Genomic DNA, 25,822 nt, shown 5'->3' with positions numbered 1-25,822 from the left:
TACATATGTGAACTGTGTAAATGCAAAAGAAACGACAAAGTCCATAGGTGCAGCACAAGAAAAATAAGATTTGCAACTTCAGAGCTCTATTTAGGATATGAATGAAGCCGTCTAAGTTCTTTAAGCTCTACAGATGTGCTTATAACATTACTATACGAAAAATACCATGTTTGATACTTAGTTTCTTCTTTTTCAATTTGTACCCTCCCTTTGAAATTTTGCTTGACTGTCCTAATTCAAAATTAATGTTCATCTCTTTAAATATCACACAATTTTTCTTTTTACCTAAAGAAACCTTCAATTCTATACTCTACATTACTATTTACAAAGTACACGCCTTTGAGAGTAGGGAGGCTAGGGGGCATTAGAAATTGAACCTGGGCCTCACTCAAGCTAAGCAAGTGCTTTACCACTGAGTTACATCCTAAATCCTTCAAAAAAATATGTAAAGACATGGCTTCAAACTTATAATCCTTCTGCACTGCTTCCCATATAGCTGGAAAATACTTCCTCGTGCCACCACACCCAGCTTTGTACACGCTTCTATCTTAGATCTCCAAAACACTGACGACAAATGTATACACTGAGGGGCAGATGCATATTTAAGTGAATATAGTAGACATGAATGAATGAATCCTAGACTCACAGTGACTTATACAAAGGAAGACACATAGATGAGTATATTCACAGGAACTACCCCAAAATCTAAAATCTATACCTACTAATTTATGTCCTAAAATTTTTAAATACATTAATATTATACTTACTTCACTTTAATTTTAGCAAAAGTAGGCCTTAAAATACATTTGAATTAGCCAGGTGGTGGTGGCACAAGCGTTTCATTCCAGCACTCAGTAGGCAGAGTTTGGGGCCAGCGTGCTCTACAAGAGCTAATTCCAAGACAGGCTCCAAAGCTACTGAGAAACCCAATCTCGGGGAAGAAAAAAAAATTGAATTGCATTTATGTATTTGTGTGAAGAGCGTGTGGTGGTCAGAGGACAACCTCCAGGAGTCCCTTCTCTCCTACCATGTGAGTCCCAGGAAGCAAACTTAGCCATCAGATTCTTTACCTGCTTCATCATCTTGCTGACCCTCAAAAACAGATTTGAAAGAATAAAAGGGCATAGCAGGAAAAAAAAAATGGCACCCAACCTGAAGGCTCTAAGGGCCAACACCAGAACAATTTCAACCACTACTTTACTACTTTAAAGAGTACAATCTTTAAAATTAGTATCAGGCTCTATTTCTTAGAAAAAAATGAGCTCACAGAAAAGGATAACTCTAACATAATTTTAATTAAGGTACAAACTGTGTGCATTTCTTAGTAAACACAATAATAGCTCTTATAAAAAATGTACTGAGGAATACTGAAATTTGTGGCTGAAACATAAAGAGAAGCAAGATATTTTCAGAGTTTTAAAGTAGCTCACTTTATAACATTGTTTCATTACAAAGAGAAAACTACTAACTTTAAGGTAGCAGAGTCCAGATGGGATGAATGATCTGATGAACACCAGCAGCAATAGGTGTATAAGCACTCTCAGACACAATGCAGAGACTATGACACCCTCCCCCATAATGTGTAATCTTTGTATTACCATGAGAAAACAGCAAATTAATCCCAAATGAGACACACTCAAGGGTAATCCTCAAAGATGACAAGACACCAAGAAGATTAAGATTTGACAAATATATGCAATATGGGGTTAGGGTTGGTCAGCAGGAAGGGAGCATCAATGGAAACACTGCTAATACCTAAGCAAAATAAAATGTGTGCTGTAATTAAAAGTATTGCCAACTCAGCAACTGGCTAAAATCACTTGCTGCTCCTGCAGAGAACATGGACTCAGTTCCCAGTCCCCACATCTCTAACTCCAGTTACATGAGATTCAATATCTTCTTCTTCTGGTTTCTGGATACCAATCACTCACCTGGACACACAGACCTATATGCAGGCAAAACATCCATACACAGAAAATTAAATCAACCTTTAAAACAAAAAGGGCCAGAATCATGGCTCAGTTAATAAAGGTACTATCCACCAAGCCTGACAACCAAACCTGGCAACCTGAGTTCAATCCCAATGCCCATATATTAGGAGTGAATCAATTCCTCTAAGTTGTTTTCTGACTGCTCCATGTTTTCAACAGACATACACACACAAACATAGTTTAATGGTTTTTAAAAAAAATTTAAAAGAAAAATCCTACAATATAGATGACATTCTTGTATAATGACTTAAAAAACTACCTAAAATAATCTTCTTTAAAAGTATTTCAAATAAATGTATTCAATCAGTGCTACAATTTAAGTACAACCAAGTAAAAAAATAAGTCAATCTGTAATGTGACATCAGTCTTCAGTAAAATACACATAAAACTCAAACTAAAAACACTACTGAATTTGTAAAACTTCTTTACTGTTCCTGTGCTTGGCATCCAAGAAAATGTCTTCAGGTAAAGACAAATAAATTGGATGTGTTTGGCGTATTTGTTAAGTCACTAATAAATGTATTAGCCACTAGAACAAATTCACTTAAGTAATTAAAAAAAAAATTCACAGTAAAGACAGAGGGTCAGTCAGTGGTAGTACACACCAGGCAGGTGTATCTCTGAGTTTGAGGCCAGCCTGGTGTACAGAGTTGAGTTCTAAGGCAGCCAGGTCTACACAGAGAAACCCTGTTGGAGGGTGGGGGTAAGGATGATAGATCAAACAGAAATAAATTTACATTTTTTAAGAAAAAAAAATGAAATGTAACAAAACGAGCTCTAGCATGTGTTTAAATTTGATCATCTAAAAGAGTCCATATATAGGGCCTGGAGAGATGGCTCAGCGGTTAAGAGGACTTGAATGCTCTTCCAGAGGTCTTCAGTTCAATTCCCAGAAGCCACATGGAGGCTCACAATCATCTATAATGGGATTAGATTTCCTCTTCTAGTGTGCACAAAGGTGTGCATAAAGACAGAGCGCTCATATACATAAATAGATGAATAAATCTTCAAAAATAGTATTTCATAAATTGAAATGTTACATAGAATTTTTTTAAAGTATATATATATTAAAAGATTAACTAGAGGCTGGGCGGTGGTGGCACACGACTTTGGTCCCAGCACTCGGGAGGCAGAGGCAGGCGGATCTCTGTGAGTTTGAGGCCAGCCTGGTCTACAAGAGCTAGTTTCAGGACAGGAACCAAAAAAAGCTACGGAGAAACCCTGTCTCGAAAATCCAAAAAGAAAGAAAAAGAAAAAGGTTAACTAGAGACATAAACATGTTTCTGACTGATGGCAAGTGTGGAGCATTGAACTCAGAGTCTTGTACATGCTAAGTACATCACCATTAGGCTACACTCCCAGCCCCTAAATAACAGTTGAGAACCCAAGTCTTGTCTTTATTAATACTACAAATGTTATACTTTGTGGGCAAAAAAAAAAAAAAAAAAAAAAGCCTGTGAATGTGTGTTTTGAGTTGGTTCTCTTCTTCCACTTTGTATTTTAGAGGCAGGGCTCAAGTTTCTGACTTCTGATTCCACTTCCCACTTAACTGTGAAGTTCTAGTATTGCAGGCCCATGTCATACATTTTTTATCTGAGTTCCAGTTTAGCCAGGCATGGTGTTACATGCCTATAAACCCCAGCAGCACTCAAGAGGCTGAGCAGGAAGATCACAAGTCTATGGCTAGCCTTGGCTACAGCAAAAACCCAACAAATATTCGTTCCTATTCCCTTTCTCCTTCTCTGCATGTGTGTAAATATATATGTATATGTGTATGTATGTATATATATATATATATGCGCAAATATACATGTATGTGTGTGACTCTGGTAGTCTGAATATGACCCCCGTATGCTCATGTATCTACATGTTTGGTCTTCAACTGACAGAACCATTTGGGAAGGATTAGGAAATGTGACTTTATTGGAGGAGTTGTGTCACTGCGGGCATGCCATTCCTAACAGCTCTCTCTGCCTTGTGTTGTCTCAGTTCTCAGCGACTGCTGCAGTGCTATGCTTGCTACCATTCTATACACATGATGATCATGGGCGCTCTCTCTCTCTCTCTCTCTCTCTCTCTCTCTCTGAAACTGTAAGCCCCCAAAATAAACTATTGTATAAGCTGCTTTGCTCACAATACAGCAATAGAAAAGACAGATAAGTCCTTTTATCCTATCTTTTGAGACACACAGTACATATTTATTATCTATAGTCCATCTAGAGCACAATCATAGCACAATAAAACCTTTTACTCTCACTGAGAGTAACTTTGGTCTAAGGACCCACGATGAAAGTCTCTCAGGAACTGTTCCTCAGTGCATAAATAAAGTCATATTCCTTTTCTTCTAAGCTGCTGCTAGTAAACACAATAGTGGACTTGTTAAAGCCATGGATACACATTCCTACGAACTACTAATCCCAAAGGAGCCAGAAAGAAGAAGACAACAGCCCTGAAAGAAGGGCACGCTAGCTTTATGTCCCTCACGGATACAAGTGACAAGTCAAAAGCTGGAATAAATGAAAGGGTCTTTTGAAAGTAGAAATGAATGATTATTGGGGCAACTTGAACCTCATCCTTGGTGGATACTTTTCCCTAGAAGTGCACAATCCTTGGCTTTTGTGTGAGAATATAGACTTCTTTCCTCTTATCTCCCTTTGCTTCTTAACACTTACATTTAAATTGTGTTGTATTGTGGTGATCTGAAAGAAAATGGCCCCCAACAGAGGTGTGGTCTTGTTAGAGGAAGTATGTCATTGTGGGGTGGGCACTGGGGTCTTTTTTTCTCAAGGGTGACTTCAGTGCAACAATTCAGTCAACGTCATGTTGACTGTAAGATGTAGAACCATGCACCATGCCTGCCTGCATGCCTCCATGTTCTCTGTCATGATGAACTGAACCTCTAACTGTAAGCAAGCCATCACATTACATGTTTTCTTTTTAAGAGTTGCCGTGGCCATGGTCTCTTCACAGCAATGGTAACCCTAGTTAAGACATATATCAAAACCTTTCCTTAAGAAATTCCAAGTTTGCTTCATTTAAAAAAGAAAGGCATTCTGAGTAGCTATGAAAACACTGTGTACCCTACATTTGGTATTTACAGTCACCTGATTTTCACTCAACAAAGACTCTCATTTAGACACTCCTGAAACAAACAACAATAATACAGGCAGCTAGCTTGATCAAGCCCTTCAGTTTTTAGCTCTTACCTTGAAATGCGAGTACACAATTGACAGTTGATCCTTCCACATAATGTTCAGGCATAGGAGACCATAAAAATGTGTAATAATCACGAGCAGTACTCCAGCCAACCTAAAGGAGAAAAATTTAACATGGGATTTGAGTAAATATCTTAATATTAGCTAGATACAGCATTTGTATTACATCCTAAAGTTAAAATATGTATTTAACGCTTACAAATCTAGTTGTTAACAGGTGTGTCCAATTTTGATTTATTAAACTGTGACCTAAAGCTGCAACAATTTACATAAATTGAATGACGTTTCTACTATATATTCAAATGCAAAGTGCTATCTAATTTCTCCAAGACAATTCACATACACACACAAAGTCTTCTGTTTTATTTAAAATATTTATGCCACTAGACACAGTAGATTTGTGTGAGTGCTGTGTGTGCAGAGGTGTATATGTAAGCATAGAGAGGCCAGAGGTCAATGTTGAGTGTCTTCCTCAATTGCTCTCCACCAGTCTCTCGCTGATCCTGAAGCTCACCAATTTGGCTAAACTAGCTGGTCAGCAAACCCTAGATGTCCTTTTGTCTCTGTCTGCCCAACATAGGGATTACAGACATGTAGACCCAGCTTTATGACATGGGTGCTAAGGATCCAAATTCAGGTCAACTATGGCAATTTACTGATTAAGCCATCTTCCTAGCCCCCACCCTGTGGACTTTTAATAACTTATTGCTTTATACCTCATATTTAGGTTCTATTTGGGGCTCTGTTCTTGTTGTTTGCTTTTCTTGTTTTTTTTTTTTTAATGTAGACACTTTCCTGCAACTTAAATCCACTGATCTCTCACCTACGCAAGTTTTGCCTAAAAGCAATTTATAAATATTGGATAGAAGGAGTAATTACATTCTTAGAGATCATTTACACCACCTACTAATAACATATTTTCACCTAACAACATTTTCAGCCTGGAGGTATACAAGAAAAGATGTTCAAAGCACATTGTGCACTCATGAGAAATGTCCTTACATAATCCAGTAACACACACAACAAATAGATAATAAAATTAAATACATGTAATATTTTCAACTTAAATAAATACACTACAGATTTCAAATTATGTCTTCTAAAAAATTTTACAGTATAATTAGAGATAAGTTTAAAACAAGTACATTGTTAGCAACATTACATAAAACTATACATCCAACACAGCCTTAGATTACATATTCTAGGATTTTCCTCGGCTCTCTGTAGTGTATGGATGTGTGTCTGTATACACAAATGCGCTTGTGTACACATACCACCAAACATCTTTCCTTCTGGGGACTGAACTCAGGCTGCCTACCTTGGTGTTATTTTATGAGCTATCTTCACCAACCCCACGTCCTATGATTTTGATTAACCTCAGTTTACAGACAAAATAAAATTGAGCTGTGTTCTATTAATGAGAGCTAACTGAATCTGAACTTAAAGTTCCAAGCTCTTAACCACTGACGTGCTCCTCACTCTTTTCCTGACAGAATAGAGGGCTCTTTATAACTTTTGAAACTCCACCTCTTTCCTTCAAATACTGGCATGATGAGTATTTAATTCCTGACAGAATTAAATAAGACAGAACAAAAATGGTTCTTCTTCTGTCTTCACTGAAAAAAACACAAACTGTTTCAAAAATCACCCTTTACCCAGTGAGTGAAAGTCAAAGTGCAGTAACACGGAGGAGACTTAACAGCCACACTCTGCTCCCAGGCAGCCAGAGATTAACAGGGCATAATCCAGAAAATCCTTTGAGAGGACTCCAAACGCTCATTACAAAATCAAGCACTGCAGGCGAGCTAAAGTTCAAGAATAGCCACGCTGCAGAACAAAAAAAGAATTGTTTTCTAACAACCACAGAGGTCTTTCCCCTCAGTAGGCACAACTGCAGGGGTCGGGAAAGGGTGGGACATGCACCTAACATTTTGACTTTGTGATGGACTGTGCAAGTCTGGGCCTCACCTAACTTGGTACTGACAAACCAGGATACTTTGGGTGCCTCAGCACTGTGGGAAAAGGACTGTTCAACAGCCCGTTGCAACCGAGAACATGCAGTACCACAGACAGACACAAGAGGGAGAAAGAGAACAAAAGTCTTGAAACAGGCAACGCTTTCTGGTCGGGAAATTGCACAAAGGGGCCACAACACATCCCAGTAAAAGACCTAACAACCTTTGGGCAGAGTATATGGTGCAAATCATTCCTGTACAAAACAAGCCTAGATGGATCAAAGAGGAGGCTACTTTATGGAATCCACAAAATGGGAAAATTCTTCTGAAGAATGGGAGGTCCGACAGAAGAAAATAAATCTTAAGACACAACATTAAGCTGAAATAACCTCAAGAAATAATGAGTTTAATGTATTATCTGACCAACAATACAAGATAATTTTTTTAATGAAGTTCAGTGCGCTCCCAAAAAACTATACAGTAATCAACTCTACAAAAACAATGAAGTATAACAAAGAGAGAGAGGCAGAGACAGTCAGTCACCCATGGAGATGAGGAATACAATAACTCAATTGAAAAATTCACAAGCGGATTTCCACAACTGACTTAAGCAGAATAAAGATTCTAAAAGCTTGGCCCAACATCAACTACACAGCAATATGTGCCCTCCTACGTAGGCTGCACTAAGACAGTCTTTTATTTGGTTTTTGTTTCGAGCCTGTTACACAACCCTGGCTGTTCTGGAACTCAGTATGTAGACCAGGCAACCCTAGAACTCAGAGATCCACCTGCCTTTACCTACTGAGGGTTGAGATTAAAGGTGAGTGCCACCACGCCAGACAAAGACCCTGGGGGGTGGGGGGAAATAAGGTTCAGAGAGATAGTTCAATAGGTAAAAGGTTTGCCACCAAACCTGACAACCCAATCACTGAGACCCACACGGTAAGATAGGATTTCTGAAAATTGTCCTCTGACCTACACATACACAGTGGCACTAGCACACATGCACACATAAAATTAACTAAAATAAATAAAATTTTAATAATAACTGAGTCAGGGGAATAAAAAGGGATATGAAAAAAGGGGTTGAGCATAAGGAGCTTATTAATAAAAATAGCAAACAGGGTGCTTTAACCCCATGACTAAGGAGGCTGAGAAAAGATTGTGAATTCTTGGCCAACTTAGGCAATAATACTATAAGACTCACAAACAGGCAATATATTCATTGAGAAGTTCTAAAAAGAAACAGAGTCTTAGCGTATTTGTGCAAATAGCAGCTGAAACTTACAGTATATGAAAAAGGAAACGAGCAAATTAAAAATTTCAAAATAGTAAAACACGGTGGTCTAATAAAGTTCCAGAATTTCAGAGGCTGAGGTTGCCTGAGCTACAGTGAGTTTGAGGACAGCCTGGACTACATAGCAAGATCCAGTATATAATGAAACAAAACAAAACAGGCTCTAATTATTCTTTAACTAAGATAAGTTCAAAAAGAAACATTATCAAGCTGTCAAAGGTCTTCTGAGCAGGGGAAAGTAAGATGTCATACAAGGGATGTCCTGTAAGAATCCCTGCAGATTTCTCAGTCAAAACATACACTGCAGAGGGCACCTCTATCATACTATTATGGATGGATTATATCACTTCTTCCAACAAAAGATTTTTTTGTTTTGTTTTGTTTTGATTTGATTTTGGTTTTTCAAGACAGAGTTTCTTTTGGAGACTGTCCTGGAACTAGTTCTGGAAGCTGGGATTAAAGGTATACGCCATTACCACCCAACTCCAACAAAAGGTTTTAAGAAGAAATAAAACAAGCAGTTTTAGATCTACTCTCCACAGCAATTAATTTTGTTTGTCTCTACAAAGCAGGTTGATTTGTGGAAACAGCACAAGACTCCTCAAAATAAATGGCAGAGATCTTCACACGGAGGCTTAAGCACCTTTGGAAGCCTGAGGTGGGGTTGGAACAAAAACTTGAGCTTTAGACCTTGGCATTTTGTGGACTGAACCTGGGATTCTTGGCAATAAGTGCTCAAGCATGCACTCAAAGTGGGGGTCATGAGAGCTAGTTAACAGAACTTGGCCATTGATACCCTTGGCTTTACCTCTGGGTTTTACAAAAGCCATCATCCACAACTTCAGCCTTAGTCTTGTTAAGACTTCATCATCTTCAATACCTGACTCCATATTTAAGGAGAAGGTCTCATACTGGCCTCAAACTTGCTACACAACTGAAGCTTGGCCTTGAACTCCTGATCCTCTGCTTCTATTTCCCAAGTAGGAGCGCACTTGGGAGGCAGAAGCAGAAGGATCAAGAGTTCAAAGTGAGTCAGAGCTGGATAGTGAGCCCGAAGCTGGCTCAGGCTTCTTGAGTTACAGGACATCTTGTCTCAAAAAAACAAAAAAGAGAGCTGGAAAAAGGCTCGGTGGTTAAGAGCACTTGCTGCTCTTATAGGGACCAGGATCAGTTTGCAGTACTCACATGGTGGCTCACAACCTTCTATAACTCAGTTCCATGGGATCTGATCCCCCTATTGTTCTCTTCAGGCATCAGGCAAAATTGTAATTCATATACATAAAGGCAAAATACACACACACAGAAAAGTCACTAAATGTTAGGGGGAAAAAATTAAGGTTCAACCCAGCACTGTGTTTACACCTATAATTCCAGCTATGTCATTGTTAGGAATCCTTCCCTCTCTTTCAATCACATTTCTCTCTGACCTGACCTATTTTTTCAGGAAACCCCAGTTCTCAAACAGTATTATTACCTCAATACTGCTATCTCACACAGATTCAAAACTAACACTAGAGTTTCATAAAATGCTTCAATGACTATATATATATATATCTGGTTTTGGAATCTGAGGTGCCTTAAGGGACATAAAGTAAGTCTCAAACTAGCTACTGAGGCGTGTCAAAGAATGAAGGATCCAATAGGGTACAGTGGCCCATACATGTAATCTCAGTCCTTGAAAGGGTTAAGCAGGGTGAATTGTCTTTTTGGAGCAGCCTGAGGTATACAGAGAATTCCAGCCCACTCTAAGGTACAGAGTAGACTTTGTCTCAAAACACCAGAAGAAAGCACACCTTGTTTGATGCAAATATGATTTTGCTGCCTTCCATCAGGTGGACTTTCACTTCTAGACTCTTAATGTGCCAACTTGTTCTTTCTTGATACTTAATTTATACAGATGAGACAATCATATTTCAATCCAAATTTCAATTTGAAATCATAATGTATGTTTACTTTCACTAGTCACGACAGTGTTTGTTCTCTACTACATTCCGAAGAGCCAGAAAATTACAGAAAACCTCCAGCACCATGAATACAAAAGTACCAACCACTGAAGCATAATTTTCAAGTAAATATTATGAAAAATCAGAGATGACTATATGAACCGGCTGTTCTCTCTAGTAAAATGGAATAGTCACCTAAGACTAGGACAACTACAGTACGAACAGTACGTGATACACAACAAGAGGTACTGCATGGCTACATGGCTGCACAAAACCACTCACAAATGACTGAAGACAGTAGACAATTTGAGAATCTAAAGAAATGAGTGGGTTTTCCCTCTTTAAGTGTGAAATAGGAGAAAATTTAGAATAAAAAAATAGATTGTGAGTTGAAGATGCAGCTCCTTGTACAGTACTTTCCCATGAAGCCCTAGGTTCAATCCCCAGTACGGAAAACTGGGGATTGTACACACACAGAATGAGTCTAAAAAGTTTTTGATGTGGGATGTCCTTCTGTACATGTGTTGCTTTTATTGGTCAATGAATAAAGCTCTTTTGGCCAATTGCTTAGCAGAGTAAAGTCAGGCAGGAAATTCAAAAAGAGATATAAAGAGAGAGTAGGCAGAGTCAAGAAGACACCATGTAGCAGTCCAAGAATCAAGTGGTTAACAAACCACAAGCTTCATGGTAAAATATAAAATAACAGAAATGAGTTAATTCAAGATGTAAGAATTAGTTAATAAGAAGCCTGAGCTAATAGGCCAAATTGTTATAATTATTAATAAAGTTTTTATGTGATTATTCAGATCTGGGCAGCTGGGAATGATAGCGTATTCTCCGCTTAAAAATGGTGCCAATGTGAGGTAACTACATCCACATAAAACCTGAGATAGTTTGGGAAGGAGTTCTAGACACAAAAGGAAAGAGTTAAGCACAGCTTCTTAGCAGCTGCATTTTTACAGATAGGTTCAGTTTTGCTGGAGGTGAGCAGAGGCTTGGCTTCTTTATGAGCCAGTTTCCTGGTCTATGCTGGCAACACAAATGACTCTGGCTCTGGCTCTTTCAGAAGGTCCTGCACTTTAATGGGGTTTGTGAGAAGAGCACTACAATTTATTTAATGGCAACACAGACCCGCTGCATCCATGGAGCTGGGGCAGTGAGCATGGCTCGCAGAAGCTGTGAACACACCTCTGCCATTATGGATGGGGCGGAGTCAACAGGCAAAGAAGCAGCATTAATCCTAGTCGTGCCTGCTTAGCATTTAAAAAAAAGAAAAGACAAAAACAAAAAACCTCTCCTGGTCAGAAATTGATTACAGATACACAATAAGACAGATTCAGATGACAAAGACCTCTGAATGGGTCACAGAGTTGGGTAAATGTACAAAGACTTAGGAGAGAAGAAAGAGTATACATACAAAACAAATTACGGCACACATAAAGATGAAATATATACAGAAAGTCTGGATTATGTGTATTATTGTATTTTCTTTTCATTTTTTGACTATTAATGAATTAGCTGCTGAAAAACATCTGATTCTGAAGGCTACTAACCTAATATATTTTAAAGGTATCTTGACTTCAAAATTTGAGTCTAACGATATATTACTTTGGAAAAGAGATTCTGCTTTTGTTTCCACAAAAGATGAGACCATGTGGATTCCTTGTTCCTTTGACAGAACAAGACCCCCTTCAAAAGTCTCCATGAACCCTAAAAATACTTAGCCCAACAAACAGCAGGAGAAATCTTGGATTAAACTATTTCCAAATTCCCAAAATGATTGTTTTATAAATGTTTTCATTTAAAGGTGACTATGAAATAAAAATGAATACTTTACATTGGTATGGACTTTGGTCTATTGATACAAATTTATAGTGATTTGTTACACTGTATATATGTATTTCTGCTCTTGTTTAATGTATTGTTTGTGCAGCTTATTTAAAAATGTAATGTATAGATTTGTAATAGTCAAAACTTGTAGTCATGTTTGGTTTTCTAGATATATAGAGATACATTTCAGTTAGATAATCTTTGACACAACACAGACCTACAGAATATGGCATTTAAAATGTTTTAAGAACGTAGACTTTTTCTCAACAATGAGACATGTCTGCTTCAAGCGACAACAATCTACTTCAAGAGGCTCATGGGCATTGAAGAAACTTGTATTTGCCTTCAATGTGACAAGGCTAGCCATTTGGGCAAGAAACTGCTCTTGCCTGGACTACTTGACAGTATGCTGTATAAACTGGACATGCAGTACCCACAAAAAAATGACTTCTGAACTAGCCAAAATGTGAGACAGTCCTTCAGGGTTCCTGCTTCAAGAAAGAGTCTGTCAGACATTCTGTAGGACACAGAAGAAAGTGAGTGACAAACTGCCAATATAGGTGAAACTGTCTTTCAAATTTCCTGCTTCATGAAAAAGTCTGCCAGATACTATGGGCCTGTAGGCTGAAGATGGATGACCCAACATAACAGAAGAACTGGTAACTATCCAGGCAGTGAGAAGTGTCTGTCAGTTCTAGAGTTTTGGAAATTGCTTACAATGCACTTACTGTTTACTTAGGTAATATCATATCCTTCCGGAGTCTTTGATGGCGTTGAAGACAGATAATAGTTTTCCTTAGTTATGATAAAAGATAAATTAGATGCAAAACTTTAGACTCACAAAGATGAGACAGATAGAATATTTTCTTTAATTTTTGCCTTATACAAATAGATTAAATATTACAACTGTAACTCTCACTTGTTAACTGTTGTTTATATGTAAGTTTACTACATTAAAGTTAAAACCTTCCTTTTTGTTTAGAAAGAAAAGGGGAGATGATGTGGGATGTCATTCTGTATATGCCTTGCTTTTATTGGTTAATGAATAAAGCTGTTTTGACCAGTGTCTTAGTAAAGTCAGGTGGGGAATCCAAACAGAGACACCAAGTAGGCAGAGTCAAGGAGATGCCATGTAGCTGCCAAAGGAGGCAGACACCATGTACTAGCCATATGATCAAGAGGTAAAAAAAACCACAAACCTTGTGGCAAAATATAAAATAATAGAAATGGGTTAATTTAAGATGTAAGAGCTAGTTAATAAGAAGCCTGAGCTAAGAGGCAAAACATTGTTGTGATTAATATAATTTTTGTGTCATTATTCAGGTCTGGGCAGTTGGGAATGAAAGAGCAGTCTCCACTTACAAGTTTTCACAAATATCTTACCCAAATTGGATCTTTTAAGCACAAAGAAGAAAACTTATGAAATTAAATTTTCAGTGTTTAAATGAATATACAGTGTTACAGTATTTCACAGTGATGTTTACAAAACTGAACCTTTTGGGTCGTGGGGGGACAGTTGGGCTTTTTGTTTGGTTGGTTGGTTTTGGTTTTTCAAGACAGGGTTTTTCTGTGTAGCCCCGGATACCTGTCCTAGAATTCACTCTGTAGACCAGGCTGGCCTCAAACTCACAGAGATCCATCTGCTTCTGCCTCCCGAGTGCTGGGATTAAAGGCATGTGCCATTACTGACATAAAATTGAAATTTTAATAGTGTTTGTTAAGAAAGGCTAGTATAAGGAGAAAATATGCAGATTATAAGGAAGTCTCCTCACGTAAAGGTGCCAGCCTCCAAGCCTGATGACCTGAGTTCAATCCCCAAAACAGACATGGCAGAAGGAGTAAACCAACTCCTTTAAGTCGTCCTCTGACTACACACAAACCATGGCATGTACACCCACTGACATACACATACACACACATGCACACAAAATAAAAGCAATTTCTAAAAAGGTAAAATAAAAATAATCTACAAGGAAGACAACATTTTCAGAAACTTTTCTTACCTTGAATATACCAACCCAGTCTTTGGGATGTGGATGGATATATGGAGTTAAGGTGTAATGACACTCCAAGTGTGCATTAGGAAGGTAACTTTTAGCCACATTTTGAAAGATGACATGAGCAAAGTTGGAAGTCTGCAATGGGACTTCTTGAAAGGATGTCATTGTAAATCTGAAAAGAAAAATTCATACAAGTTAAACACTGTCAGCTAAAAATAAACTTACACTTTAAAATCCTATGTAACTTTTGGGACTGGGATACAACTCAGTGTGGGTCCAGAGCTTGTTCCTTATGTATGAGGCCCTAGGATCAACCCCAGCACCACACACACACAAATATAGCTGTCAATTCTAATTTTAAATATTTGCATGTCTTAAACATGAGAAATACTCCTTTAAAATGTGGTCAAATACAAAAATATAATTTAATAAACAAAGCTTTAGCATCAGTACCTCAGTTCATATCCCCAGGTACATACTTGTAAACTCCAGAACTCTGGGAACAAAGAAAGACAAGAACATCCTGGGAGCTCGCTGGCCAGCCATTCAAGCTGAATAAGCAAACTCCAGGTTCAAAGAGAGACTATCTTCAAAATAAATATGATGGAGGACCACAGAGGAAAACCCTTAACATCCACCTCTGGCTTCCACACTAACACACAAAGATCTGGGAATGTACTAAGTTGATAAAGTATTTGCCTAGCATACATGAAGTCCTGAGTTTTTTCCTTAGGAGAATAGAAATATAAAATCAATGCTATTAAAGCTATGGAAATATTTTGCAAAAGTCGTTTTATTATTATTATTTTAGTTTATTGTTCACCTTTATTAAAACACAGTTAAGCATGGATAAATACAACATGAATCATTAATTTTAAATTGGAAAAAAAATTTCACTCTTCCCACAGGAAGAAACTGAAATAACAAGAAAGCTACTAAAACTATTGGAATTCACTGAGAATGCCAAAGTCACAAAAGCATATAGCCCAGTGTGAACAACGTGCAAAGCCCCTGCATCACAATGTGGTAATGCCTGGAAGGAGAGCCTCACTACTGTTCAGGGCAAACAGGCCCTGCGTAGCTGGACGGTCAGACAACTTCACCATGCCAGACTCTACCTCCTTGTCTCTAAAGCCTATCTACAGAAACAGTACAGTAAGTTGGGAGGCCAAAGGTAAATAAAAAACTCCCAGTCACTAATTGAAGGGCCTGACATCTACGTCTAGAAATCAATGTCTGAAATGCTACAGTGAACGCTTCCTACCACACAACTCCTTTATGTGTGTCAGGCTGTAAACTACACCCTGACAGTGGTTCTCAATATCGGGTCATGACCCCTTTAGGTGTCAACCAACACTTTCACACGGGTCTCCTAAGACCATCAGAAATCACAGATATTTCCAGATATTACAGATATTTACAATTTGTAACAGTACCAGATTACAGTTATGAAGTAATAACAAAAATAATTTTATGGTTGGGGGTCACCACAACATGAGGAACTGCATTAAAGCGTCGCAACGCTAGGAAGATTGAGAACCACTACTCTATGACATCTTTGCATTAAAACCCAATTTTATTATTTCTAGAATTCGCTAATATCAGTAGAAAAGGTAAATAAGAGCTAGTAGGCATTCAGCTAAGCAAATGGCTAAAATTAAAAAGAGGAAAGTATTTCAATGTCATCTTTACTTACTGCTCCTGGGCTTTTACAAGCCCCGAACAGGACAGCTTTGTGTGGTACTGTTTCTTCCAGTAGCTCCATATGAAGTTAAATAAAACTAGGCTTTTTAGTGGGGACAGTGGTGTTATACGCCTTTAAGCCCAGCACTTGGAAGGCAGAATCAGGGGAATCTTGTGAGTTCGTGGCCAGCCTGGCCTACAGAGCTAACACCAGGACAGGTAGGGCTGTTGCACAGAGAAAACCTATCTCAGGATGGATGGATGGATAGACAGACAGACAGACAGACAGACAAAAATCCCGACTTGGCTTTTTAAATTTAGGCATTCACCTATCCTATCGATTAAGCTTCAAAAAAAAAAAAAATCTCTGTACGAGACAAAGTATTTTTTTTTAAATCATCACTTAGCTACTACAATAATAAAAGGTGAAAAGCCTTGATTTCTAGCATTTGCTTTAAAAACTCCAGAAGAAAAAACAAATGTGTTGGGAGTTGGGGTAACAAAAATAACAGCAAAAAAATTCTTAATTTCACTGCTAGTCCTTTTGTTGTATGGTCATAAATCTCAAGAATAAAGTCAATAAAAGCAAACTGGCAATAAAAAGCCCCATGTCTAACTTCCTTCAACAGAACACAGTGCATGAACACTTTGTACCCTTGCAAAGTACCATAATTAAGATAGTGGTTGACAGCCAATGTTTTTAAAAATCTTCAGCTACAAAAACAGGGGCCTTTCCAGCACTTGGGAAATAGAGGCAGGCAGGAGATTGGGTCTAAATTACAGACCCAATCAAAGCTACAAAGCAAGGCCCTGTCTCAAAATACACACACACACACACACACACACACACACACACACACTTGTTCTTACATATATTTGTTCCAGTGTTCAGAAACATCTGAAGGGGGATAAAAATAGCCTGGTAGGCAGTAAGTTCCCTTACTCACTCTTCAGCTCTCTTGCCTCGTTTGTCAAATACCATATTCTCAGAAATATGTTATCAGCCAACATTTGGGGAGGCAGACACAGAGACCGTGTTAAATTTGCACTCCTGAAACATCTCTACCGCCAGTAGGAGCCTCACAGCTGAGTAGCCCTATGTTATGCCCAGGTGCCACCCAACCACAGTTGTTTTCTGTGTTGAGAAAGGCTATGTTCTATGTGCTATAGTCCAGGCTGTCCTCAAGCTCAGGACACTTCCCCTGACTAAACCTCCCACGCTAGAATCCCAGGTGATAAAACATCACATCTGATTTAACTTTTTATAAGTTCATTTCTAAAATACTATGTTCTTGGCCCACAAGTATTAGGGGACAGGAAATCTGTAATTTCTCCTAAGGCTTATTTCAAACAATGTAAACTCTAGAGCCATGAGTGAAGAACAGCCATTCCAAAAGAAAACAATCCAATAAACTTTATAGGTAAAGCTGGGTTTGGTGGGAAACACTTTTAATATCAGCACTCTGAAGGCAGGTAGAGGCAGGCAGACCTCTGAGTTCAAAGCCAGCCTGGTCTACGTGAAGAGTTCCAAGACAGCCAAAACTATACAGTGTGCAATAAAGTAAAAATAAACCTTACAGGTAAGGTTTATTCCTCTAAAGAACTATAAACGTATAGATAGGATCAAACATAAAAACTTAGCATTTTATGGGCTGGAGAGATGGCTCGGCAGTTAAGGGCACTTGCTCTCTGGTAGAGAGCCCAGGTTGGGTTCCCAGCACCCACATGGTGGTTCACAATCATCCATCACTCTAGTTCCAAGGGATCTGACAAGTTCTGACTTGTGGCCACGAGGCATACATGCAGTGCACATATATAAGTGCAGGCAAAACACTCATACACATCAAGTGAGTCTTAAAAAAATTCTAAACAGCATCCTCTAATAGTTGCAACTAATAATGTGAAGATGTTATTTTTGTCCTAGAAAACAATCACTGGTTACATTTCACACTCATGGTTGCGGTTAATGTAACAGCTTGAAAACAAATAATACAATAGGACTGTATTTGAAATTTAACAACGAGGACAGGGGAAGGTGATTAGCAAGTGATTTCCAGCACAGCCAAATACATTCCTGCAGAACTCTAACTTAAATTCAGAGTCAGAGTGGTGCCGATTGCCTGTAATCCTAACATTTGGAAGGGACGCACAGAGATCACATTGACCATTTAGAACAGAAAGGAGGCGAGCGTTTGGCCTCAGCCTCTTCTCTACATCTGGCGAGCACCTTAAAGCTAATAAGCCCACAACCAGTCCTCTTTAACGAAATGTTATTCAAACAATCCTTTGCAAATGTTCTTGGATTGAATACTACAATTTTAATTAGTATTTATTCGTGTACTGATCAAAAAAATTTACTGCTGGCAGGAAGCAGTGATGAAAACTTTTCCACCTAAATTTCTAACTATAAAGCCAGAAATCTTTCATTGTCAAATGCCACAACGTTTTCCAACAAAGTTTTGAAGAACAAACTGCACTTCATATTTCTCAGTAGAGAAATACATGCGTCCACGCCAGCTAAGTTCTAACAGTACTGTTTGAGGGCGACGAGCACTAGCAGGAACTTGTCTAGCACCTTCGGACCTGTCCAAACACCCGTGAACTTCGGCAGGGGGTGGGGCGAGGGGGACGGAGTCGTAAAATCCAGTCCAGAAGGAAAAGAACGAACTTATTCTGCCCAGGATTTCTTTAAAGCCTTCTCCAAGCTCCAAGGGGAGGGCTGCTTTCCAAACAGTAAGACTCAACTAATCTCTTAGCCCAAGTGAAGCCAGAGATCAGGCCAAAATACGTAAACACAAAATCGGGAGGCGCAGGTAGTCCCCGCCTCTTCCTCCAGAAGTCACACAAACCAAAACAGTCGGACTAGCCTAGCCGAGGGCTGGGTCCTCCCCAAGCCGCCGAGGCCTAGTGTCCGCCACTCTCGGGGCGCTCCACTGGTCTCCTGCCCAGTAAACGTTTCCCCGGGTCCGCCGCGGCCTAGCTCGCCCGCTTCCGCCGCGCTTCCCACTCCACCGCCACCCCGAGCCCAGGCACACGTCACAATCGCGGCCTGGGAGAAACTTGTCCTTGGGAAGGAGAGCTTCGTCACCACGGAGACGGTTCCCAACACTCAGCAGGCCTAGGTTCCACGGCCGAGACGGGACACGAGCGCCAAGTCCCCCGCCAGGCACGCGGCCCTCCCGCAAGCCTTACCCGTCAGGGCCTCAGCCCGGCGCGCTCCGCCGCGCACCGAAGAACAGCAGCCGCCGCCACCGCCGCCACCGCTGCCTCCCGGCTAGAACCGGCTACACTGCCTCTAAGCGGAAAGCCGGCGTCGCGTCACTTCCGCCCTAGGAACGCTCGCTTCCGCCGCCATCTCTGCGCAGGCTCCCTGAGGACACGCCCCACCCGCCCGCTGTGTGTGGCTCCTGGTGGTTTCCCTGACAGCTTGTCTCCTGGGACTTTCGCTCAGTTATGTAGTCATCACACAACACAGTCCGTTTAAGACAAGTTAATTGACTTGCCAGCGAGGCGGGAAAGACAGCTCAGAGGCGGCCTGGGTCTTAAATATATCAGTCTGAGCCAATACATCTGCTAAAAATATAGAGAACCCCCAAGAACGGTTGGGGCGACCACGGAATGAATCATCATGTTCCTGTGTTGCCATAAAACTTACAACATTTACAGTATCACCAGCGAAGAAAGGATAACAGATTAAACATTAAAATATTAATATATAAAAAATCTGCTTTCATGCTCTTTCATTTTCCATGTAATCCAAATCCATATTGACTTCCACAAGACAGGTTCTTAATATTCGCTGATTCATTTGTTTCTTATATATTGAAATCTGTGAAGGTAGGGTTCTTACGGGGGAACTCCATTCTGTTCTTCCAAAAGGAAAGAATGTTGAGATATAGGCAGTTGAAGCAAAAGTTATTTAGCAAAGTATTCCAAAAGGACGTAGCAGTACATTGCGTTCGGCATTGTGGGATTTAGAGGAGTATTTAGGAATGAGGTGGGTAGTATATTCAGGAAGTAAGGTAATTAATATTCCAACACAGGAATATGATGATTTGAATAGAATATACTTGCTTCCATGGAGTTCCAATTCAAACTGAACATTCAACAGAGAAAGGTAAACTAAGTCAAAAGTAATTTTAGAAATTAAAATTTAAATTATTTTCGCTTCCACATCATGATAGCCAAGTCTTCTATTTATTCCTGTGTTGCTCTAGCAAAACCCACAAGGGAAAATGGGTTGCAAAACCACAAAGTTAATAATAATATAATGAAACAGATCTTTTGAGGTTCCAGACCCTTCATTTTAGTACAGCTATGGGAAATGCCACACACACACACACACACACACACACACACATATATATATATATATATATATATATATATAGAGAGAGAGAGAGAGAGAGAGAGAGAGCAACCTGTTTGCAGCCTCAAGAACATTTAAACCACAAAGGGACATTCTGTCGGTTAGTAGGGGCAAGGTTTTGGTTTTGTTACTTCACTTGGAACCCCTTTTTGAGATTACTCAAGGTCACATAATTGATCTTATGGCTGGCCGTGAGTTAAGACATTCTACTGGATGTCTTAACCCCAGGATGAAGACATTCTATTATTTATAAACTTACGCTTCATTACGAAAACTGGGATCAGGGATTTACAATATTGAGTAGTACAAACAGGAACAGAGCTTGGGTTGTCTTTCAGTTTCCCTTCTCCCAATTCCACTGTCCATATCATCTCCCTAAACACCCTTACTTAATAGTCTTATGCTATATATTGCCCTTGATCCTAGAATTTCAAGAGAAATTTGTTGCATTAATCCTAGCCTCCTCATTTTACAATTGAAAAATATTGTGTAATCAACTTCTGCTAAAATTCCTTCCTTGGAAGGAGAAGTAAACACTATCTACCCCTCTTACAAGGTCCCAAAAGCAAATGGACAAACAGAGGCCTGATTCCACCAAAGCGCACTCTGAGAAACCAGTGAGTTTGTTGAATGTGCTTACAGAAAGCACAGGTGCAGGATTACCTATGGGCTGTGGGTATTCCTCCCCCAAAAGACTGCACCTAGAAGTCTTTGCTCAGCTGGAATAATGGTTTTCCCCTAGTGGCATAGATAGAGCTCCTCCCTTCTACTCTTGGTCATCCTATATACTCTAGCCCAGCGGTTCTCAACCAGTGGTCTGTGACTCCTTTGGGGAGGTTGCAAATCAGATATCCTGCATATCAGATATTTACATTATGATTCATAAAAGTAGCTAAATTATAGATGTGAAGTAGCAACAAAATAATTTTATCATTGGGGGTCACCACAACATGAGGAACTGTATTAAAGGGTCACAGCATTAGGAAGGTTGATGTCGGTTCCTGCCCGACTAATTCACTGGTTCCTGGAGAGAGGCATATGGATCAAGAAATTGCAGATTAAGAATTTGAAGAAATAATGGAGACACAAAAGAATTAAACAGGATAGATTCCGGAGCACTGGTCAGTGAATACTGCAGCTTCAGGCTTCTTTTTCATAGTTCTTTTAGACCCCAAGTCAAAGGGGAAGGCAAAAAAGACTTTCTTTTTTTAAATCATGGTACAAGGAACAAACAAGAGTTCAAAATGTCCAATAGCTATACCTTAGGCCAGTGTGTTACTGTTTTCTAGGCAAGACTTTCAACAACTTCACCTTAGGCCTGCTCTTTGACCTTGAAGGAGCAAAAGCAGCTCAAACTCTAACCCTAAGTGTAGGGATAGCTGAACCCCCTTAGAGGGCATGTTTGCCTCAGGCTAATGTTTACATATAAATCTGGCGAGCATGAGCCCACCACCCCTTCTGCTTTCCTGTTCACCGTGGGAACCTCTGGTTCTGTAAGTCTATTTCCCCATTAAAGCTGTATATATTTTTACAATCTGTCTGCATTCATTTTACGCCGATACCTAAAAATGGAGCTAAGCCACTTGTATTGGCTCCCTCAGGTTGAGAGCCACTACACTAGCCCCTTGTTCAATTAGGCCAGAGCTGCATACCGCATGGTAGGGAGCAGCGGGGTACTTGGGTGAGGGCCTTCCAACCCCTCCAGGAGAGGATACAGTCAGCAAACCCAGCTGGAATAATCCTTTTGCAAAAGGGCACAGCTGAACTCCCCAAGATGGCAGTTGCTTGGCTTAGAAGGTGGTCATGAGCAACATCAACACAAGTTACTGATAGCATTAGAACCTGCAACGCAGTATCAGGGGTGCTAGGTAACTGGTCAGATATTAGCAGCTTTAGAGATTATTGAAGATGGACTCCTCCTTCATAATTAGCAGTTTGTAAAACCAAGAGTCGAAATGGCAGTCTTTGATGACTGCTTAAAAGAATGGAATCTGGGGCTGGGAGTGAAGCTCAGTTAGAGGAGTGATTGTCTAGAATGTCCTGCATAAACAGGGCATAGTGATGCATGCCTATAATCCCAGCACTGTTGTCAGAGGCTGCTTGTTCATTTCCTGGCCGCCCAGACTCCCAAAATAACAACGCAGAAACTGTATTAATTAAATCATTGCTTGGCCAATCACTATAGCATATTTCTAGCAAGCTCTTACATATTAAATTAACCCATTTCTATTATTTTATATTTTACCTCGATGCTCGTGGCCTACTGGCCAGGTTCCACCTGGTAGCTTGCATCTTTCCCCTCTGGCAGCTACATGGCATCTTCTGACTCCACCATCTTTCTCCCAGCATTCAGTTTAGTTTTCCCTGCCTAGCTCTGTTCTGCCTTGTTACAGGCCAAAGCAGTTTCTTTATTCATTAACCAATAAAAGCAACACATAGACAGAAGGAGCTCCCACACCACAGCACTCTAAAGGAAGACAGCCGAAGGATCAGAATTTTAAGGTCATCTGCAACTACATAGTGAGCTCAAGGCTAGCAGGGCCTACATGTGATCTGTGCTACATCTCACATTGAATAGAGACATGATATTCTGAACTGTGTAAAGATCATAACACTCTTGTCTAGTCCAGGCTTTCTGCTAAAGAACAAAGACTACCATTGTCCCCTCCCTTAAAAGTTAATCCAAATGGACTTGTCAGTCACCTGGACAGGGTACCTTGTAGGAAAGCTCAGCGGGTAAGAGCACTTGCCACTCTTGCAGAAGACCAGAGTTCTGTTTCCAGCATCCACATTTGACAGTTCATGTCTGCCTGTAACTGCCTGAATCCTGTGAGGCTTGGTCTTGGAAACCTGACTAGGGTCATTCAGTAAGGAAGAAATGACAGACACTGAAGAAACCACAGACACACACAGAAAAGCTGGGTTGGTTGTGCTATGTTGGCCCTGATGGAAGGCGCCTACTATGCAACCTGGACTCTCAAGGACTTTATTACAGAGAACAAGAAGTGCTTACCAACTCATTGCAACAATATTTTGTTTGTGTTTTAACAAATAAAGCTTGTCTGAAGATCAGAGTGCTGAACTAAGCCACTAGAGGCCAGGCAGTGGTGACACACACTTTTAATCCCAGGACTCGGGAGATGGAGGCAGACAGATCTCCATTAGTTCAAGGCCACCTGGGGCTACATGAAATTGATTCAGTCAGTAAGAGAAAAAGAGCTCACACAAAGGTGATCCCAGGGACATGGAGATAGGAGTGATGCAGCTGGGTAGAGAAAGGAATATAAGGCGGGAAGAGAGAGGAGCTCCGTGTAGTCTGAGGAACAGTACAGTCTAAGGCAGTCAGTCTGAAGATGCAAACTGAGGACAGGATCACCCCTTCGGTTTGAGCATTGGTAGAGGTAAGAACTCTCTAGTGGTTGGCCACTTTGCTTCTCTGATCTTTCAGAATTTACTCCAATGTCTGATCCAGGTTTTTATGATTAAGACCAATTAGAATTTATGCTACCGCTCATCTCTGTGGGAAGTCTCCATAGGGGAATAGTCTCAGTCTGAAATTTGCAACAACTCACTTTTGATAAATAGTTTTAAAATATTATTTTTTTAAAGTTCATTTGCTTTTATGTGTATGGGTGATTTCCGAGTCTGTTGTCCAGGGAGGCCACTGGAGGCCGTTGGATCCCTGGAAACTGGAGTTACAGATAGTTGTGAGCACCATATAGGTGAGAGGAGTCCAACATAGTCCTAATTCATTTTCTTTTTAAAAGAGAGAAAGAAAGAAGAAAGGAAGGAAGGAAAGGAAGAATTGTTGAAGGGTCTGAAAAAATGGAAATAGAAGAAATTAGTAATTGATTGCCATTCCAATGACCAATTAGTACCTCTCAGATCCACCTTATTGCACTTAAGTTCTCTTTTATCAGCTGGCAGTGTTAAAATGGCTAGAACGGGTGGAAAGGGCAGGACAGACTTCAAGAGAAAGTACTACTACTTCCTGGTTCCTGTGCACTCCCTAAACAGTCTCTTGCAGCATACGTGGCTTTTCCAATGTCCACATCTTACACCCACTAAGCTTTCCCAATGTCCTGTGCCTGCAAGTCAGGGACTTCCGGTGCTGATGTGCCCAGACTCCTCCTCCCCCAACTGCCTGCTCCTGGCCGCACCCACTAACTCCATGCTTTCTCCTCTAAAAAGTTTTGGCATGGAATGCCCCAAGCGAAATGTTCCTCCCTCCTTGAACAACTTGCCAAGACCATAACAGCAAAATTCTCAGAAGTTCTCCGTGACAGATTTCGGGAAAGTCCTTGAGTTCTTTCAGAGAACGCTATTTATTCAGTAGTCTCCTGCGGTGCTGTCCAGTGTAGAACTCATCCCTGAGAGCGGCTCTTTTGGGGCATCTCTGCCCTACAAGTAGTAATTTGCTCCTCGTATCTTTCCTTGTTACATCCTTTGAGTTCCCTTTATTCCTGTTAGTCTGAGCCTGATACAGTCAAATTTTCAATTAAACTTTCCTCTGTTCAGATCACTGCTTGTCCTCTCTGCTGATAGGACTCTGACCAATACATCACTTTCTTTAGCTTCCACTAGCTAACTCGGTGAGTTGATTTAGTTATGACCAGCCAGAATTACTGCCCTGCAGTCCTTTGTCGTACTGCAATTTTGTACTGTTATTTGATGTTAATTATGATGCATAGGTGGAAGAATTTCATTGACAATATAGTTTAAATTGTAGAATTCAGCGAATGATGATTTATTACCATTTAGCACTGGGTTTAATAGACGAGAAGACACCATATTTATAAACACGTTGCCTCAAGGACAAAGGAAACATGAAATAATTACTCAGCACTCTATGCTGACCATGTTTTGAACATGGCTTTTGAGTTTAGTAAATTGAGAAAATTTGTTTAAAGTTGTTTAGCATGATATGTCAAGCTCCAAGACAAGCTGTTAGTTGCTGAAATTTCCTTTTTAACACTTGGTTAATTTGGGTGCTTTCGTTGTGCTAGAGATCAAACCCAGGGGCTCACACGTGCTAAACAGGTGAGCACCATCCAGCAACAGCCCCAGCTCTTTTATCTTCCTGTTCCTCAGGGGACCAGTCTTCACTAAGTTACTCAGGCAGGTCTAGAATTCAAGATCTTCTTGCTTCCGCTTCAATGAGTAGCTAGGGCTAAAGGTGTGAACTATCAGGTCTGGCTAATTAATCGTGTTTTCAAGGCGGAATCTCACTAAGTAGTCCAGGATGCCTTTAAACTGCTATGTAGTTCAAATCGACCTTGAATCTATGATTCTCCTGCCTCTGTCTCCAAGGTGCTGGGATTACAAGCATGTACCACTAGGCTAAGATTATTTTGAGCCAAAATCTCTGCAAATTTCCCAGGCTGGTCTTGAATTCACTCTGCAGCCCAGGAAGTTCCTAATTTTGCAATCCTCCTGCCTGAGCCTCCTGGGGAGCTGGGACGGCAGGTGTGAGCCACTAGGCCTGGCCGAAGGTGCAGTGCTGGAGAATTGAATTTCTCTAGGGTCTTAGAATTGCCAG

At 40.2% G+C, this 25,822-nt stretch overlaps 1 protein-coding gene across 1 annotated transcript in view; it reads right to left on the bottom strand.

Moving 5' to 3' along the window:
• Tax1bp1 (Tax1 binding protein 1) overlaps positions 1 to 19,250 on the bottom strand; it is a 52,283-nt gene extending 33,033 nt beyond the window's left edge. Inside the window, exons 1-3 of the mRNA XM_075955700.1 lie at positions 19,107 to 19,250; positions 14,235 to 14,403; positions 5,198 to 5,300 (exon numbers count right to left, since the gene is read on the bottom strand). Of these exons, the coding sequence (XP_075811815.1) occupies positions 5,198 to 5,300; positions 14,235 to 14,396 (265 nt within the window). The 5' untranslated portion in view covers positions 14,397 to 14,403; positions 19,107 to 19,250. The remainder of the gene's footprint in view (positions 1 to 5,197; positions 5,301 to 14,234; positions 14,404 to 19,106) is intronic.
• Between the last annotated feature and the right edge of the window lie 6,572 nt (positions 19,251 to 25,822).

The sequence above is a fragment of the Microtus pennsylvanicus genome, chromosome 21 (genome assembly GCF_037038515.1).
Source record: "Microtus pennsylvanicus isolate mMicPen1 chromosome 21, mMicPen1.hap1, whole genome shotgun sequence".
Lineage (NCBI taxonomy): Eukaryota > Metazoa > Chordata > Mammalia > Rodentia > Cricetidae > Microtus > Microtus pennsylvanicus.
The sequence above is the reverse complement of the archived record's forward strand: the minus strand, read 5'-3'. Positions and strand labels throughout refer to the sequence as shown.